This window comes from Magallana gigas, chromosome 3, assembly GCF_963853765.1.
Source record: "Magallana gigas chromosome 3, xbMagGiga1.1, whole genome shotgun sequence".
In the NCBI taxonomy this organism is placed as follows: domain Eukaryota; kingdom Metazoa; phylum Mollusca; class Bivalvia; order Ostreida; family Ostreidae; genus Magallana; species Magallana gigas.
The window spans coordinates 46494460-46514020 of record NC_088855.1 but is presented as its reverse complement, the minus strand read 5'-3'; the positions used below and the strand labels follow the sequence as shown (position 1 = coordinate 46514020).

General features: G+C 34.6%; 2 protein-coding genes across 3 annotated transcripts; both read right to left on the bottom strand.

Annotated features, from left to right (window-relative positions):
• Positions 1–4261: 4261 nt before the first annotated feature.
• LOC105341634 (uncharacterized) lies at positions 4262–6062 on the bottom strand. Of its 2 annotated transcripts, none has more exons than XM_011448261.4 (6): positions 6027–6062; positions 5750–5851; positions 5138–5446; positions 5005–5052; positions 4839–4883; positions 4262–4357 (listed from the first exon to the last, which is right to left on the bottom strand). In XM_011448261.4, exons 2-6 carry the CDS (start codon positions 5831–5833, stop codon positions 4340–4342), a joined length of 504 nt encoding a protein of 167 aa, XP_011446563.2. In that variant the 5' UTR covers positions 5834–5851; positions 6027–6062; the 3' UTR covers positions 4262–4339. The 2 variants fall into 2 exon arrangements, with proteins under 2 accessions (XP_011446563.2, XP_011446562.2); XM_011448260.4 differs by lacking the exon at positions 6027–6062 and adding an exon at positions 4727–4754.
• Positions 6063–8995: 2933 nt separating this feature from the next.
• LOC105341632 (GTP-binding protein RAD) lies at positions 8996–19078 on the bottom strand. Its single transcript, XM_011448254.4, has 4 exons — positions 18143–19078; positions 14651–14736; positions 13560–13743; positions 8996–10264 (listed from the first exon to the last, which is right to left on the bottom strand). Exons 1-4 carry the CDS (start codon positions 18831–18833, stop codon positions 10002–10004), a joined length of 1224 nt encoding a protein of 407 aa, XP_011446556.2. The 5' UTR covers positions 18834–19078; the 3' UTR covers positions 8996–10001.
• Positions 19079–19561: the final 483 nt, after the last annotated feature.

Here is a 19561-nt window from a genome sequence, read left to right as displayed (position 1 = left end):
AACCAAAGTACAGGAAAGGTGCAGTCAGTGGCGGATTAAAGGGAGGGAGCGCACCCCTAAAATTGTCAAAATAAAGTTAAATCATACCCCCCCCCCCCCCAAGCAAAGAAAATGTACAACTTGCAAGACTCAATTATTAATTTTTTTAAACTCATAAGATTTCTCTACATTACACCGATTTCAATTGTGTAGTACGGGGGGAAAACCCGAGGGTTCAATGGTGTAGATAACATGTACATGGAGAGCCCATTTTAGTTACGCTCTCCTTGGGTTCAATTGAATTAACGACTCTTCCATATCTATACTACTATATTAAAGTAGTCCGAGTATCGCACTACGTCATAATACGGATTTTTTTTTTCTTTTACTAAAACCGGTTTAAATTTAGAGACAGAAGCTATTTCGAATTTAATCAATCGTCAATTAATTATGTTTAAATGATATCTAACATTGTTGACAGATCTAAGCAGAAAACTGTAGCAAAATGTGATTTTTACGGATTTTTTCGTCAGGGTCTACTTGGTTAAGAGCTAATAGCGTGAAAAGTAATCCGTCAACATATAATTTATTTTACCAACTCTTTTTTCTAAGATGTCAATCTATCGAATAAACACCATGAATTTAAGTTTGAGTCCATAAAATGGTAAAAAAATTACCAAACGCGATACTAGCATTGTATTTTTTGTATTCTATTTTGATACATCAGGTCCATAAAGCGTACTTACTTACAAAAATTTGCGCAAAATTATTGATGAGATATGGCTTAAATAAATATTTATACTCTATTTTGTATGTTCAGTTCTAATTTTCCCAAAATTGGTAATTATTTTTAGGAAAAACGGACGTCTGGCAAATTACATAATTGTCAATAATTTTTGCAAGGGGGTACACCCGTCTGAGAGGTGATAACAAACAAACTAGCATGTAAACATACATATTTTCTTTTGTATATGTATTGCTAGAATGTATATCTATCATTTAAAGCTAAGCTTTTAATGATTGAGCCCATTTAGTGCCGAGTATAGGACTACCTTAAAATAATAAATTTTAGGTCTTTAATACCGATAAATCGGAAGAGTACTGTCGTTTGTCTTATATATTTTAAAAATCATTAGCACTTGAAAATAACCAATTTGTGTTTATTTTTTCTCAGTCAAACTTCGCTAATTAATAATCAGCGCAAATTGCTAAAAAAAAAAAAATTCCGGAAATCATCTGGATTTTTGGATTTTACAATCTTGCGCATGCGCATTGCATTCATGCTAAATCATGGGAGGCTATTTAGTTTAGTTTTCACAATATCACATTTGCATGGATAAACTCAGAAACGATAATACCAATTTATGTAAATTTTCATTAGAAATTTGCTGTAAATTCTGTTCATCAAAGAACATACTGGAGATAACTCCAACACATTTCATTTACTATGAAAAATCCAGAAGGTGTTAAAGTCTTCAACAATTTGAATTAAATTTTTAGATGAAAGGTATGTACAGACTCAAATTGGTTTGTTATAAAAAAAAATTGACTGTTAATTTCAATGCAACTTCATGATTTTTCTCCAAAATCGTCTTGGAGCGATTATGCAATTTTCTGCTACATTGGGGTATATGGGAGGCATTTTAATTTAACTGTGGTGAAGTTCCCTGGCTCAGTTAGATTATTCTAACTTAGCAGAGTGTAGTGAAATTAATAGCATTATTGGTTATGTAAATGTCAACAATACGCTGTGTCGATGCATCTAGATATATTTCGTAAATGTCCGATATCATATGCAATGTCAACCCGTGCACGCACGGGTCAAAGTCTAGTGTATTATAATAAGAACTGGCACGGTTATCCTTCTTTTTAAACTTCATTTACATCGTCCCATTGAATTTGATTTTTTCACTGATTAATTCATAGTCATTCGTAAGAAAAAAACTTAAAAAAAAAAAGTTTCTTAAATTTCTGGAAGACAGAGGGTCGTGATGGGATTTATGCAGGTCTTAAATCTATACAAAGCTTTAGCAATTATAAATAATTTTTAAACTATTACTTTTTAAGTATAATCACGAGAAGAAATATCACAAACGTCTAAACTCGAAGACTTCATCTTTACCCAAAAAAATCTCTAGAATCCAGGAGCTTCCGGAGGCTTCGCCCCCTTGGCCCCCACAAGGGCTTTGCCCTGGACCCACTGGGCGCCTCAAGGCGGTCCCCAGACCCATGCCTAAAACTGGCGCTAACTTCAAATCCTGGATCCGACCTTGGCAGTCTGAGTTTATTTGATTTGTGGTGTTGACACAAATAAAGTCAAATTACACTAGATGCTTAGGAAAGGTAATTTATTCTGATAAAAATACCGTCTTATAAGCCAAGGGTTTTTGTATAAAATATTATTAGTGTTTTGTCAGTCACTCCAAAATGAAAAATACATTATTTGAAATTATTACCAATAAGCTATATCTTAGTTACTTGTTATATTTGAATTATTGATGGACAATAAATTACAACGAAGTAACATAGGCTGAATGTCGAGTTCATGTGTATTATAGGGCCAATCGAAAAAAGATCACTTTCTTACGACAGATTTTACAATATTTACATTTTTCATCGTCTTTGTCTATGATAGCATTGGTTATTTAAGTTACTCAGGCGTATCGAAAGTTACCTGTGCACGTGCTTAAAGTAGTAAAAGTTATTCGAGAATTCGCTGCCTATCGTGCAACAAACCCCCACCCGCCCACCAAGTTTAAATGTTTTTATATTGTACAATGATGAATGAAGGAAAACGAAAAAAAAATGGTTGTACGTGTATATGATGTAATAAAAAAAGTCTGTTGCACTCGCGCAACCGAGCTGTTCCTATATATTGGTGTTTTGAGTTTTAGTTTATGAATATTTTATGTTCATTAGAATGGCTGAATTAGAACATAATTTTATTTATTCAAACTGCTAACCAACCTGACATCGGAGTTGTCGACCGTAGATTACATGTGTTCAGATTGTACAGATTATTTTTTTCTAATTAAAATGATTATTAATGTTATTAATTATAATTTTTTTTTAAATCGTGGAAAACATAAAAAGTAAAATAAGGAAACCCCATATAAAATAACTAAAGAAAAATTTAAACAAAGATTTCCTGCGTTACAAATTATATTCCACGATTGAAAATAATATGCCAAGAATCATATATCATTTTTTAAGATATTGAAACATATTAAGTTAAACTTAAATTTCTAAGATATTTAGGCATATACAATTATATTATTTTAGAGTATTTTTGAAGAAACAATACTAGTATTTAAGGCAATTAATTTTTACTGTCGTGTTGTTAATTTTGTATTTACAGCCATCTGGTAAATTAACAAATTAACAACATGACTTTGAGATACAAAATTCCATCTTTTATGGGATTTAGGTCTCGAGTAGTGCACTCATACAGTGGCCGGGCATCTGCGATACCTTTAATTATGACTTAATTAAAAGAATATTTCCTCCTCCATGGATAGATCAGAAAAACATCTTTATTTAAAACTCTTACATAACACAGAACACACACGATGCAGACACTCGGTTTCACCCTTTGATTTTCTCGCCTCGCCCTAACGACTTGCACTCTATAGAATTACTTTTGAAATCGCGTTTTATGCACAATGCACGTGCTAGCTCTCACAACAAGAGTCAGGAGATTTCGGGTGCTTAGTGCCTCTTGTACTTTTCACGTGTCCTTGTATTTACTAGAGTACATACAAGATGATAGCTGTCATTATTGAGGTTCCTACTGCAAAGTGTAAAAAGGACTCGCGTCAATCTACAGATATAAATTATATCACTCATACTGTAACATTGCAGAATTTTTACCGCGATTGTATCTGTTGTCTATTTCTACAATGCATGTTGTTATAAAGTCCTCTTTTATGTTTTGGTAATGCAGAAATTTAAAACCACCGTTGGAATTTCGAGAATTCGCTCACTATAGATATAAAGCCTACAATGATGTAGATGTACAATCAGCTAAGTTACTTTGACACGTACTAATAATTTCTCGCTAAACACCGGTCGCCGCATGTCGTACCCTTGTTGGCTACATACTGCAGAGTTTATGATCTATCTGTTCCATGTCATGACCTGTACTGTCCGACTGACCGTATTCTCTCTTACACCGTCACATGAAATATACAGATATCTACAAATTAACACAATTAGTTATAGTATATATGACAAAAGGCATTGCTAATGTCGTGTTAAGAATATAAGATATAATAAAAACTACTAAAAGTTCAAAAATAACTTTATTCAAGTAATTTATTCAAAGTTTTTTCAGATGTCCATATTCTTCTCGTTTTCCTGCTCAACTCTCTTTCTCGTTCTACAATATAGGTTATGTACATGTATAATCACTAACAAATACTTGAATATTTAAAGAAATAATAACAGCAATGTGTATCTGATCAACAAAGAAGGCCCATGGACCTCAACGATCACCCGACCATGATGCAATGTCTGTGTAAGTGTCCGTTTTATATACTTGCTTGCTAAAAAAGGGTATTCCTGTTTTTTGGAGTTTTTTTGCCTCTTAATATATTGTATGGTCTCAGAGGACCGTAGTCTGTAGAATGTATTGATATTGACAGGAAGGGTAATTATTCATTTCACTTCTGCCTATTCCCTTTGAATTCATAAAATAAATAATTTTGAGTGTAAATTTTGACCTACACTGTAGTATATTCATACATACCATATCATTCTTCTGTTTTCTCCTCAACCTGCATAGAAAATATTTTTACAACAATAAATATAAACACCCGAAACTAACATACAACAAAACAAGATCAATCGGCTGGTAATACCTGATTTTCCTTTGGTTCCTCTACCGGCACTGGCCGAGGGACAAACTAAATAAATGAATACATATTTATTTTAAAAAAAAAGAATAAGAAAAAATACTTGTATACAAGTATAAGTAAAGATTTTCCTACACCTCCCCCATGCATCCAACCAAAATGACAATCATACCCTTCTCTTGGGCGGCTCGAATTCTTCTGGTGTCGGTCGACGAACATACTGAAATTATTTTTTCTCTAATAATTTTATACAGTACATAAGATTAAACATCAACCACACAACTTTGACTAGGATATGCACTTACCTGACTAGGGGATGGTTTAGTTTCCGGTTTTAACTCACTGCTCCGTTGGACTGGTTTCGTCTGAGGTACCAACTCTTCGTCCTCCCCATCAGTCAAATCTCTTCGTTCAACCGGTCTGGTTTCCGGAACCAAATCCTCTTCCGCATCCTGTTCGCTTCGAATTTGTTGAGCAGGTTTCGTTTCCGGTTTCAAATCTTCCTCGACTGCGAATTCCGGTCTAAGATCTGCTGTTCTTGAGGACGGTTTGGTTTCGGGTTTTAGTTCTTCCTCTTTCAAAGAAGATTGCTCTGTCTGTTGCCTGGATTCTCCCTTGCAATTAATAAAAGAAATATTCTTTCATAAGAATATCTAAATCGTCCAAAACATGAACAAATGATTTAGGTTAAACACTAAGTATTTATATTCCCTTTTCTTCTCTTTTTTATATAAAAAAATGGTATTGTGCCAAAGTTTTATTTATACGCATCAGAACAACAGGTACGATTGAGAATAGCAATAATCAGCTGTTCTATAGAAAAAAACTCTGTGATGGTTAAAATGTGCACCCCATCACTTTTATTATTAATCACAATGTGATATTGTGGTAAGAGTGCTTGTAAGAGAGTTATTCACCGGCTTGAGCGGGAGTTGCTGTATTTGGTCTAATGGAGCTCCATGGGCAGCAACAGCAATGATGGCGAGGAGCAGGAACTTCATCGTAGTGTCTGGCAATAACTATATCCAAAGAAGAGAGAACAGACAGACGTTGGCTAAAACAACATTATAAAGACTGTAAAGACCTTATGTAAAATAGCTAACACTGTAACTTTAGCCGCGAACTTGGAAATATATAAATACGTAGACCAACATTTTTTGTCTATTCACAGTTTATTTTGGTTGAAATACTTACGTAACCTATTGCATCAAACGGGAATGATTTTTGGTGTACAAAACCCGGGAGTTTATATCTTATTTCGGGCGTGTTATACAAAATCTATAGATGAGTTTTAGGGTCTCCAGCTGTGCTAAACAAATGCCATTAGGAGCACCATAGCACTTCTGTTAGCAGTCCGCAATAACAAGGAACCATAAATACTGGTAGACACATGGCGAGACTTTAACGTGCAGACAACAGTATCAACATCGCAACCTGTACAGGGTTATTGTGCCACTGATATAAAAACGCAATGCTAAAAGATTCTGAGGCGTGTTTTTCAAAATAAAATCTTTTTATGAAACTTTATTGTATACATGAGATACATGTATGTGCGTTTTAGAAAGGTAGATAAACAGATTTTAACGAAAGCTAGTAATGATTGAACAATTTTTGTAAATTCGGCAAGTGGAGACAAATAAGCTCAAGGCCATTGTATGAAGAACCGTTCTTTATTAAAGGAAATGCCAAATGCGGCTCACATTTAGAATTCAAATTGCAGTATTTCTTAAACGGTTTTAGAGGTTTCAAATTAAATGTATACAGTTTATCCTTTTTGATTACTTACTTTTTCTATTGTTCAAGTCTTCTCCTTTGCTGACCCTCAATCTGCAGTTAAACAATAGTTTCGCACGGATTAAACTTATTAATTAAAAAAAGTGTCGAGTTTTTTCAAATAAATGAATATTAACATATTCCATTGTTTTAATTTTTTTTCTTTCATCCGGTGCGTTTTTCTAAACAATGCTATCGCGTACGTATACACGCAATCAGATAAATCTTTAATCGTAAAACATGTGCAAGAAACATCATAACATTATACTTAATTTTGCATTCAGCAACTTTTTTGTGTTTTTGTCTTCTATACGAAGTTTCCACCCTGGTTGCTCCGATAGAATTCAGCGCCATGCCAGTCCGCTGCTTCCAAATCAACCAAGGAAATAGCATGTCGCCGTTTGATATTTATTGTTCAACGGCATCCTTGAAATGCCTTTTGGTTTTATTCTCTCTCGAATAGTACGGTGCATTGTTTAGGGTGCAAAAAAAAAAATACAAAGCGAGCACGCTCATACATATATCTATAAATGCGGAGAGTTGTCATTAATGTCAGCATCCTTGATGCTAAGGCTCTCCAGTGCAACTCGTAGACTGCTGAAAACATTGCTCAAACATTCTTTATGATAATGTTTGGACAGCAAGCAACAAACATTCGGTGCATTAAAAATTATAACTTTTGAAAGATGATCCATTTTCAAAATACATGGCTTAGCAGCACGGATTCAGAATTTTCAAAGTTATAATCCTGTTGATATTTTTGCTGCCAATTTCATGGCCAGTGGCATTTTAACCTTGGCAATATTTGAACCCATACCTCTTAAAGGATTACAAGTTGTAAACTTGAGCACTAAGCGTTATAATTTGGGTAAAGACTCTTTTCAAGTTACTACGAAATTCTTATTCATTATTGTGTATATGTTCACGTTTTTGGCAGTTAAGAGTTAACAGAACGTCAAAGAGACATTTTCAACTTCGGTTTCCACAAGCATTCTGTAAACAGCGCATCAAAGTACAGAAATGAGCATTAGTCATCGTAAGGCGAGAGGCTGCCAGATCTCAAGTAGTCTGGGGATGCCCCAACAGGTTCCCTTTTCCTACGGAAGTGTTATGATGATGGAATTTTATCATATGAGAGAGAGAGAGAGAGAGAGAGAGAGAGAGAGAGAGAGAGAGAGAGAGAGAGAGAGTTTTATAGTACATGATAAGAATATTTACTTAGAGATCAAACGGAATTCAGTAACTTGTTTCTTACAGCAAACGTGTATAAATCTATAAACAATTGAAGTATGAGATATATTGTGAATTCCAAGTATGAACCGGCATTTCCTATATCAATTTGATTAGATGACAATGGTATGGATAATTTTTGTTATTATGCAATATCTACATGTATCTGTTAAAGTTCTGCACAATTAACTATACAGATATTGTGAATCAGTGGTATGAAGCAGAATGACCTATCAATTTGATAAGATGACAATTTCATGGTCTTTCTTGCTAAATTAAAACATTTATCGGTAAAAGTTTAACACTAGATTTCAGCTTTAACCTTTAATCAAGATTATTTGTGTTTTCTTCGTTTAATCATTTATGCCTTTTTTAAACTATATAAATTACGGAACAGCAAAATTGAGCGGGGAAATGATTATTTTTGCAGACATTATCAATATGTTATATACCCCACTTACCCATAAAGTATCTAGTTTGATTAGTCTTAATTTATGGAGCAATCCACGTGATAAAGTGCTAAGGAGTTTATCGGTGTCACGTGGGCGTTAACCACACTTGATCGCAACTGCGCCTTCTGAAATTGACATAGCACCTGCTCCTTGGCAAATAAACGGAAAAACTGCCATACAAAAGTTGCAAATCAAAAAATTATCCCTGCATAAAAAGATATGAAATTCATCTTTTTTCATATATACGCACTCCCTGGCCAATGATTTTTTTCTCTTGTCAACATTAACCTTGATCGTCTCTGTAAAATTTGATTAAAAAAATTCTTCAAGTTGCCATTTTATTGACAGAAAAATGAAACATGGCGTATAGTAAAACATCGAATGTTTAAATATATACATAAAGAATATATCTGTATGAAACATACACATAATACGTATAAAATTATAACAAACGGAATAACTTTGGATTCACAAGATTAAGTGTACAGAGCACCATATGAAATTTATGAACGAGGATTATGTTAACAAACTAAGATACAGATTTACAACAGTACAATTGTTTTACATAGGCGATAAACTCTATCGCTTCAAAGATATAATCCCCACCACGCAGTCATCAAAACGTACGTATATTTACAAAACCATTCCCCATAATCTAACGAGGATGAACTTCGGCTGATACCTTTTCTTTGATAAGCAAATAGTAAGTATTCTACAAAACTGATAAAATTTCTTTGTTAGATAAATATATATATTCAATGAATTTTGCTTCGGTCATTCTAACCCTACTTATCAGACACATGCCAGGAGTGGAATGATTTAATTAAGAAGTCATCAGGTACGGGGTAATTCTCCATACATTTCAAAACATCCTGATCTTCGCCCCCTTTCATTGCTTCAACCTGTAGATTATTTTTCACTCATTTCAATTGATAATGAAATATAAAGGTTAATTATACAAGCTAGAAGAAGGAAAACATCGTAATATGTTTATTTTTTAGGACCATTTCATGAGAAACTAAATTAACACATTAGCCAAGAAATTGCTTTTGATTAGAGGTACTCCCACAAAATGTGTCTACAATCAATGATAGCAAAGGCCAAGCAACCCCTGCTCTCCTATGAACGTGCTTTGTTTTGGTAAACAATTTTTTAAAACTTCAAGTGCAGTTACTGTAAACAGGGGGCAATGATTTAGAATGTAAAAACTAAGAAAACTTTTGTACATAAACTGAATTTCTAGTGCAAATGAAAAAACTGTAGACAATCTGCGCCATATATTCCGGATCTATTTTGAGTTTTCTATTCGAGTCATTTATCTACACAAATTTTGGAACTCGGGGGTTATTGATTTAATAATAGTAATACTTGATTGTTGGAAACAGAGTAGAAGAAAAGACATAAACAATTGATTTTGAATCAGTGTATATAAAAAATAAACACATTTAAATCGTAACATGTCAGATCAAGAACAATACTACTTATTCTCGAATAAGGCTGAAGAAATTTTCATCATTATTGAACAGTACATACATGTAATAATTATTGATTTGTGGCGATATATAAATATCACAGAGTATAATTTATAAATACATACAAAATAATGAAAAACATTTGGCAAATGATCAAATTGCTTTTAACCAAAAAAAAAAGAAAGAAATTAAAATGCCATTGAAAGTGATCTTAAATGATTTTTGATTATCGTTTCACTCTTTTACGGTTTCAACAGCTTCGGTGACTTCTTGTTCCCTCTGCTAAAAAGCCTTCTGAAAAAGTCAATTGGTCCTTTAAATGATGGAACACGCATGGCATGCGACTTCCTGGTGTCTAATTTCAGAATCGGTTCCGGTAAGGACGGATTAAGTTTGTACCGGATGTGGTCTATAGTCCCCACCAATAGTTCGTCTACATTGTGATTCAGCGCGGCCGAAGTTTCAGTGTACTTAGCCTCATACTGATTTGCTACCTCCAATGCTTCTGCAAATAAAACATGAAATTGATTCTAATTAAAACCAATATACACAGTGACACGATGTTTCATGTACAGTTGGAAACGTATGATATAATTCTTGAAGACATCGCCATTGAGCACGTTTTGTATCATTATGTATTTACATTTTCCTGTGTCTTTGCCTGTGATAACACTACGTATCGATTTTGTACTATATAACTCATAAAGCCAAATTGAGGCGCCAGCGGGGTTTGCTTATTTATATTTACCGGTAAATATTTAATCGCAAGATGGTTTAAAATTATATAAATATAAGAAATAAGGAATCATTGTTTGAATATTATGAGGTGATAATTTCGGTCGGGGCGTGATCAAATCTATCATAAAGCCCTTCGGGCTTTATTGGATTTGATCACGCCCGACCAAAATTATCACCTCATAATACTCAAAGAATGATTCCTTATTCCTTATATCAAAACTGGTAACATGTCCTAAGTGTTCCTCCTTTTTAGGACATGGTTTATAAACTTTTTTAGTCCAAACATAATTCATCAGATATAAAATTGACATACACATGCCAAATTTTTAATGAAAACGTATCACATGAGAAATAAACGCAAATTACACGTCGTTGAAAAACGAAAGATAAACGATTTCAGGGCACGTGCGTTTTAAAATGTCTAAAACACCTGCTATAGGATAATTACCGATGAAGATGGTTATTTTTCTTTCAATTTTTACATCACGTATTTTACTGATGTAGACATCTCACTTTCACCCGAGAGCTCCACCTGGGCCGATAAGTTGCCAAGACGTTAAGAACAGACAATAATGGCGGCCTTGTTGGGGTTTAGCGGACACTTGAAAAATCACGACTGCTCTCAGATATCCTTACGTTAACTTAGGGTTTTTTCGAAAAAATATTACAGAGGGACTATTGAGACTGGAAAATGTCGATGTTCTCCAGAAGTATTTTGTGACGTAAACGATGAACTTTAGAAGAGCCGGGGTTACATGTTGTTTGTTTTCAAATATAAACTATCGACCCCTTTCTAAACTATTCACTTTGTAAATCATCTTTCAGAGAGATGGTAGAAAATTGGCATTTCAACTGCATATATCAAATATATAAAAGTCTTCATCCGATATAAACATCAAGTTGAAATATAGGCAGGTTTTCGTTGATAACGGTTCTTGTAATTGTAATTCCTACAAAACCAACCAGTTAACTCTAACAGTAATCCAAGTTACCTCTCTGAGAAAAAGTTAAAAATACAGCTAAAGAAAATATCAAAAGAAAAAAATACACGGGTAATTAATTTCAAATGCAGCATAAGTTAACATAATTGTCTAGAGAGTTAAATAATTGATCGATCTTGAGGGTTTATGGCAAATAGCTTCATTCTAACCACGGGAAATTCTTTATTTTTCACAACATTCTGCCAAAACTACTTTATTGTTCTCGCCGATACGGTCTGTAAAAATGCATCATGTGGCCCGATAATGAAGAACATGTTTAGGTTAATTAGTTCAGGCATTTGACAGAATTCCAAAGTATTTTAGTTAAAACATAACTATGTAACGTGAATATAGCAAATGCTCTCGTTTGTAATTTTTTGTGTGTTCAATTTTCCGAAAATAAACGGAAAATTTAATTTGTTAGCAAAAGCACAATTGTCAAAGAACGGGAGCAGACTTCAACAATATCAAGTTCCACAGCCAAAGAAAACATTAACTAATCCAATCCAGCATTCTTCATGTGGAACAAAAAGTGCAGTTATAAATTTGAAATTATTTGATGCTCACCAGATAACGTGATAAAATCTAGGTGCAAAAAATTATATGCATTAAGTAAATCTATAAATTGATTGCAAAAAACGTTTTCTTGATCAAGATTTCGTTGGGAGTGTCAGAATAATAGTTGCCTGCATGACGTCACAAAGGGGTGTACCATTCAATATTCTTTAAAAGAGATAAACAGATGAATTTGGCTGTTCAAATCCTTCACAGACGGACAGCGATGTCAGTGAGTGAAACAGACAACGCCAGCTCTGACATTCAATCAAAAGTAATGGTCTCTTCACTGCAAGCTTGCTTATAGTTAATAATTTGATGCAGGTTCCGGAAGGATTGGAACATTTGATATTAAGCCTAAGGTTTATTAAGAGAGAAAGAAGGTTTGGTAGGATAGATATATCATATATTGAAATCAAATGTAAAACAGTGCTTTTAACAATTTAAAATTGGTCTTAATGCATACCTACAGATCAAATACTGTATTTACTTTGAAATTCAACTTGATGTTTCTTTTCTTTTCAATTAAAGAAAAATCAATCCATCATTTTTTCAATAAGGAATGACCCTACACATAAGAGGTACTTTGAATTCGGTATTGTAAACTGCATGAACTATGTTTGTTTCCAGTTGAAAGAATAGACTCGTCAAATTCATGCAAACTTGCAGACTATTATTAAGCAATGTACTGTGTCTATGAATGCTAACGCTGTCTTGGTGATTCTGTCTCAGAAAAACGTGATGCAACGAGGACAACGACTAGCAAATAGAAAAGACACAATGCTTCGCAACAATTTATATTAATGTGTTCGTCGCTTCCTATCTCTCCATTCTGACGTTAGCTTCCAATGTGTAGCCAAGAGATAACCATTACAAGTCCCAGATAAATCTAGTAGTTTTACAATCTCAAATTGCTGGATGATAGAATCATACTTCGGCGATTTCGTATGTATTCCCTGTAATCAAATAAGTAGTTGCCAAATTTACATATTTGTGCTACGAAACAATGCAATCATTCTAAAATGCATGAACAATTTAAGTGAATGACATGCCAAATTTTAGTTGTTGCTCTTTAAAAACGGAGTTTTTCAGGTGGTTAGAGATGCTATCTTTTTGACTTTGGCAACGTATTCATTTAAAAATGTGAATTACGCAACTTTTGTTGTTGTGTATTCTTCGAAAACATTCTTCAACCCTTTACTAGTCAAGTGTAGTTTTTACGAATCTGTCAAGCAGACGTTTGACCTTACACATCACAGTTGTTGTCATGGTGACTGGTCGTTTGAATTCAATTTCCGGGTTTTGTGTCATGTTGTAAATTTTGAATTTACTGGGTGGGTGTAAATACAAAATTTACAACATGACAAGTTGTCATGTTGTAAATTTTGTATTTACACCCACCCAGTAAATTCAAAATTTACAACATGAATCTACCAACAACACTCCTGATAATTGGGATTGAAACCAAAGTATAACAGTTATCGTTGTGCTCACAATTATGGGTATATTGGCGGAGTAGACACTAACCTTCTGTGGTGACTTTACGCTTTCTGACCAGATCCGACTTGTTTCCCACTAGAATCGTGGTTCGGTCAGTCCCTAGGTCCATACGCAGCTCCTGTAGCAGTTGGACGGCAGTGTCAAAGGTATCCCGGTGTGCAATGGAAAATATCACCAGAAAGGCGTCCGCCCGAATGTCCTCTAGATCGCCCTGTAACAAAGCAGCATGTTAATATCAAACTTGACGCATAAAACAAAAAGCGTGGAAAACGAAGAGATTTTTCATTCAACATTTTTAATTAAGGATCCTCTTTTGATATGCACATTTAACAGATACATACATATATCTATGGTATTTTTGTAAAACTAAAGTGTTATAACCTTTTGAGCTAAATTAAGTTTAAAAGGACAAATGTAATATAGAAACTTAAACATTAAATTACATCAAGAAATAGTAAATGAATATCTCGCGCTTAAATGAATTGAAAAGTTGATTTGAAAAATTTGCAAACAATCTAAACACCAATTGTCATGGTAAGACTAAGGAAAAGTAAATGAAAACATGAATTTTTATGTATGAGTGAGCCATGTTTTTATTGTTTATTAATACCTGTACATGTACTTTGTTGTCTTTGAATTTGTTTCATTGGGGCAATTGCATGTAATCTACATTGTATGTTGAAAATGATGTAGAAAAATTTAGTATGAAGTTTATACAATATGACTTTCTCAAACTCTCATTAATGAACAAATCTTTAAAAATAAGATTTTTTTTTAAAAATGATATCTAGAAATAAGGACAAAATTATTCTAGTTTTCAAAAAACGTGTGCATACAAGTCACATATGCTCAAATTTATCACAAAAATGTTGAACTTATTGCTGAATACATTATCATGTAGACACAATCAACTATTTCATAAAGATGCAGCGTCTACAAACTATCAATATTAATTGACCGATGAACGATTTTTCAAAAAGAAAAAATAAAGAAAACGAACCTACGTGTACTAAGACATTGTCCATTTACTATTTGCTCAATATATCTATTTTTACCTTTTCATTTTATTGCAACAATATTTATTTCTGTTCATAAATGGACCCCGTTTAATTGTATACCTGTATATCAATGCCATCAAGAACCTCGACGGTAGATTCCACCCCATTCAGTAAGACCGATATCGTTTTCTCATGCTCACTTTGATCTACAATAGAATATACAAATATCATTAAAACACTGAGAAAGCATTCAGGGATACTAAAGATAAACAAGGCAATTTAGCATTAGCAAGATGGTTTCTGTTACTGATCCAAGATACACGGCAATGTTAATTGCAGCAATTAATTAGAGGGTATTTTGGCGGAATTTTCTTGATCTTTTTGTTAAGTCTATTCCTTGACGCCATGGAAGCTGTTGGAAATACGATAACTCAAGTCAACGTCATCCAAAAGCCTTCTTTTAGATTTCACCCCAAATGCAAATCGGTCAAATGTTTCGGTTTACATGCAGGCTGAATCATGGAGTTATTTTTGAATGTCTAACAGCCGTAAAGTATAAACAAATTGGTCTAAGAAGCTATTTCACGTATATAAATATATTGCCAGAACATGGCGGATTTTCATACCACTAGAAGCAATTCTTCGGCTGGAGACACTCGCTGATGTCAAACTTCGTTAGTTTAAAATGATAAAACAACATTTAGTCTGATTTTTCCCTCTCTGACTGTGGCCATGTTTCGTTGGTATTCTATGTCAGTCGACGGAGATTGATGCGCTGTTTACACGTGCAACAGAACCCCAAGAGCTCTAGAGCATCGGTATTTCAGAAATGTTTTCCTCTCTTATACTGTTGATTTCACTAAGTAAAATCATCTATCCTCAGAGATAAAAAGGGGTGATATAAAATGGGTGGAAATTTTGTACGTTAAACGTACGATGCTGATGAGATCGCAACATGCGAAACGATAAAAATGAAAAAAAGTTTTCACCTTTGTACATACAGAAAATTTTAGCTTTATTTGTATCGAACATAGTTTATCAAATTAAATGGGGTATTCTAACTTAAAAAGTATAGGAAAAATTAGCAAAAATTCTTTCAGACAATGAAAACTGTAAATCCGGAATTCAAATATCTAAAAGAATCTGATTAATCCTCTGTGACGTAAGCAATCATTATCAGCCGTTATTCAAGATTTTTTTTTAATCAAATGATTTTTCATCAAATTTCCCCACTGTCAGGGAAAAATAAAAAATTGTTGGTCCAAATAGTGATCGAGATTTTCGAAATTACACTATTTAATCTCCTGTCTTCATGGGAAATAAATGAAGGGTGTTAAAGATGAATTAGTTGTTCATTCGAACTCCCTTGGCTTATTGAGATCAGTAGGTTAATACGCAGTCCTAAATTCTCACCAAAAAACTGATTATCCTTGAAGAAAATCTCTGATTAAAACTACACTAACTGGTTTCTAAATTTGTCGGCTACGAGTCGAAAGTAGAAAAGGGGAAGATAGCAAGGTACATGTAGAATTCGCGTCTTTTTGATATCTGTGTGAACGCAATCAGCTGATTACTCATCTCCGAATGATTCCTGATAATACAAAAAAGGTCTCACACCCTATGACCCTTTTTAGTTCATGTGGTGTTTTTTTCTAGAAATTAGTGGCCATGACTCGGTTTTTTTTTCAGCTCGACATATTTAATTAAATTAACTACATGACCATCAGTGTGTGTGATAAACATTAAAAGTATGGCACTGTACACAATCAGCGGAAGCTGAGAGTATTATCTCTGCAATTGCAATAACCCTAAATCGTTTGAAAAACCCTTCTGCGTTCCTTAAATAGGTCTTTAATTAATGGAATTTTTTGCAGCCAAAAAAACCCACGTATTAATTGCTGAGAAAGGGACGCCTTGTATTCCGAACAGATAGAGTGCCTAGAAGTTGTGTGCCCTTTGAGAATCAAGTGCGCCTTGGAGTACTAGTGATCAGAGGAAGTCCTTGTAGAAAGAAACCTGACAATGTCCATCCTAACCCTACAGTCAACGCTTTATTACTCGCCATACCGCGCAAAACAAAGTACTTGAGACACGAAGAGAGAGAAATACAAAAACATAACGGACAACGAACTTCTCTGACTCTGAACATGATTTAATTAGAGGGCAGGGAATATTAGACAGTAATATCATCTAAAGGACCTTGGCTTTCATTCTAATATGCGTATAACCATCACTTGGTGTTGGAGCTTGCTTTCTAAAATTACAGCGTAGTTAGTCAGCTGTCTTCGAAAAAAAATCTTATGAATGAATGGTGCGCTAAACAAGATTCGAATACCCCCCCCCCCCCAAAAAAAAAAGAAAAAAGAAAAAAAGAAATCGAACACTGAATCCTGCCATTAGATATTGAGTACAGTGGCATCGACAAATGTAATTTTGATCTTAAGGATGTTAGTTAGCCATTGGTGAAAATAGAAGTATGGGATTTTTTTGTGTTCATTTTATCCTCATTTTTTCACTGACTCGATTTTACAGTAACATGCGTAGAAGCCAATCGATGTGTCAAGCACGTGGCCAAAAAGTGAGAAACATCAAAACATTGGTCCCGGAAATTAACAAGTCTTAGTTTACATAAAACATATTCATGAAATGTGGTCGTTCACAAACAATGCCAAAAAATAATAAGTGTTCTCTTAATTTTAAGTTTCTTTTCGCATCATGTTAAGTAAAAAGTACAGTTAGGTTGAAGGAAGAATTTCTAACAAATACGACTTATTGATTTGTAAGTGGAAAATGCTCATGTAAAAATCTTGCCACTTGAAAATATTATGACAACAGTTTGGAAGCTGTTGATTTTTTAACCTAAGCGCATGGCTCTCCTCGGTCAGAGATCGAGATGTACTCTACACAGCCAGATTTAGATGCTTCACGGTGAGTTATTAGCTTTATATCTGCGTTCGTCTCCATAGAAAATAGATTTAGCATTATTGTATTTTATCAAAGCCATCTAGCATATTTTAGGTATCCTGGGTTACATTCCATTAAGCACTGTTAAATTTCCTGGGATATTACGTCATATCAATTTAAGAGTATGATTAAATGAAAAAACGGCATACGTGTTTGTCGTCACAAATTCATAGTGCACTAGTCATTTGTACTAATTATACTTTTATCTTGACAGTATTCTAAAGTATATCATACGAAAATCCCTCATGAATGAACATTCAGATGAACACGTAGCAGTTTCTTTTGATAAGTTTGATTAAATAGTTATACTTATACTTATTCTAGACAGAATGCTTTGGCTTTTCACTGGCATACTGACATTTTCATTGACAAACAAAACCTTATTATTTACATTCAAGCCATTCAATTGTGTTCACCATCAGCAACAAATTACGTGCCATTTCTTTTTTTCATGGTTAAATCAATTATATGCATATCTTAACACGTACATGCATGTAAGTTCGGAGAGAGAGAGAGAGAGAGAGAGAGAGAGAGAGAGAGAGAGAGAGATCGAGAGAGAGAGAATATATAAAAATTAACTTAACATAATTATTCGTAGACTTTTAAAAGTAAATAATCAAAACGATTGATAATAAAAAATAAACTTGCCCATTGAAGAATCAAATGCTATATACTCGGATGTCATAAACTGCTGGGTAATGGCGGTTTTTCCGACCCCCGGCGCTCCAAGTGCCACGATTTTGTAGTACGAGGAGTTTTGGTCTCCGTCCATTACAGGTGCAGGGGCTAATCGTGGGGTGGCCGACAAATGGGGGCTGACATTGGGGGTCAGGCCTCGGGGAGGGCTTTCTTTGCCCAGCCCGCCGCATCGGGCCCCCTTTTTACGAAATGAGTCTCCTCTGTTGACCACGCCTTTTGATGTCGTTTTAAACGAACGCACCCTACGCAGATTTGCGTCCGGTTTCCCTCGGGAAACGTCCTCATATGACACGGACAGGAGGTCGGGGGAACTTCCGGGGGGCTGAGAGTCGCGAAGCTGGGGGCTATTCACACGATTCTTGTACTTCTCAACTTTTTGCCTTAATTCCCCGGGCTCTCTGAAAGAACCACCCCTGATTACACCAGGCGTGGGAGGCAGGAGTCCCTTCGAAGATTCCAGACCTTGGGTACCTCTGTGCTCTCTTACACTGCTGGATCTAGAGTGGGATCCGCCACTGAAATCGGTTGGCTCCAAGAGAAGAGGTGTCGTCTGTTCCATACCGGAACCTGTGCTAGAATATGAAGAAATACTGGTGCCGCGCGGCTGGCCGTGTCCCCTCGCAGAACCGTGGATAGTCATTTTATCAGAAAATAAAAAATCAGAAAGCACAATTTATTCCTCTATGTTCAGAAATCACGACATGCTGCTGTTCCAATGTTTGTTAGGTTCCAGAAGGCAAATGTATCATAGCATGTTATCTGATGCGCAGGAAGAGAGCTGAGATACTGCCGAGATACTAGCCGTCGCCCGACAAATTGAACGCTCCAAGACGAGGCACTGCTTTGTATATGCTACAGAAGCTGGGATCACGTGCTTTGAGCGTTTCCTTTGCTTTGTGTGGTCGATGAAAGTTTTAACAGGATTTAATAAACAAATAGCGGTAATCCAAAACTTGATTCCCAAAACCCTCGATTTTGAACAATGATACTTGTGCATATTCAAAGTAAATTTTAATTACATATCATACATGCTATTTTCATCAACACATTTACAACTTTTTGATAATACGTTATAGTGGTTAATTTGAAAAAATACTCTGAATTAATCATAAAGCGTATTAAAAAACCAAAAAATAAATCAATATTCAATTTTGTCGGTGGTCTTTACTTAATTCATATTTTACACAAACTGACTTTTTCTCCCCCATTACTACGATATCTTACTTATATAATCAGCATTCAGAGCTCAGGGCGTTTGGTTATATATTCAATGCTCGTGTTATGTTTTTTTGTTATGTTTACACAATTAACAGTTTTAGGAGCTTATCACATCTTATCAGTTTCGATATGGTATTTTCTACGCAACAA

Bases quoted from the DNA above. Each gene is read 5' to 3' on its own strand.
- LOC105341634 (XM_011448260.4), bottom strand. From the start codon at position 5,833: ATGAAGTTCCTGCTCCTCGCCATCATTGCTGTTGCTGCCCATGGAGCT. The intron at 4,884-5,004 runs GTATGATTGTCA...TCATTTATTTAG, and splicing joins TCGAGCCGCCCAAGAGAAGG to TTTGTCCCTCGGCCAGTGCC. The intron at 4,755-4,838 runs GTATTACCAGCC...TTTTCTATGCAG, and splicing joins AGGAACCAAAGGAAAATCAG to GTTGAGGAGAAAACAGAAGA.
- LOC105341632 (XM_011448254.4), bottom strand. From the start codon at position 18,833: ATGACTATCCACGGTTCTGCGAGGGGACACGGCCAGCCGCGCGGCACC. The intron at 14,737-18,142 runs GCAAGTTTATTT...ATTCTATTGTAG, and splicing joins AGCATTTGATTCTTCAATGG to ATCAAAGTGAGCATGAGAAA. The intron at 10,265-13,559 runs GTTAGTGTCTAC...TTTTATTTGCAG, and splicing joins GCGTAAAGTCACCACAGAAG to AAGCATTGGAGGTAGCAAAT.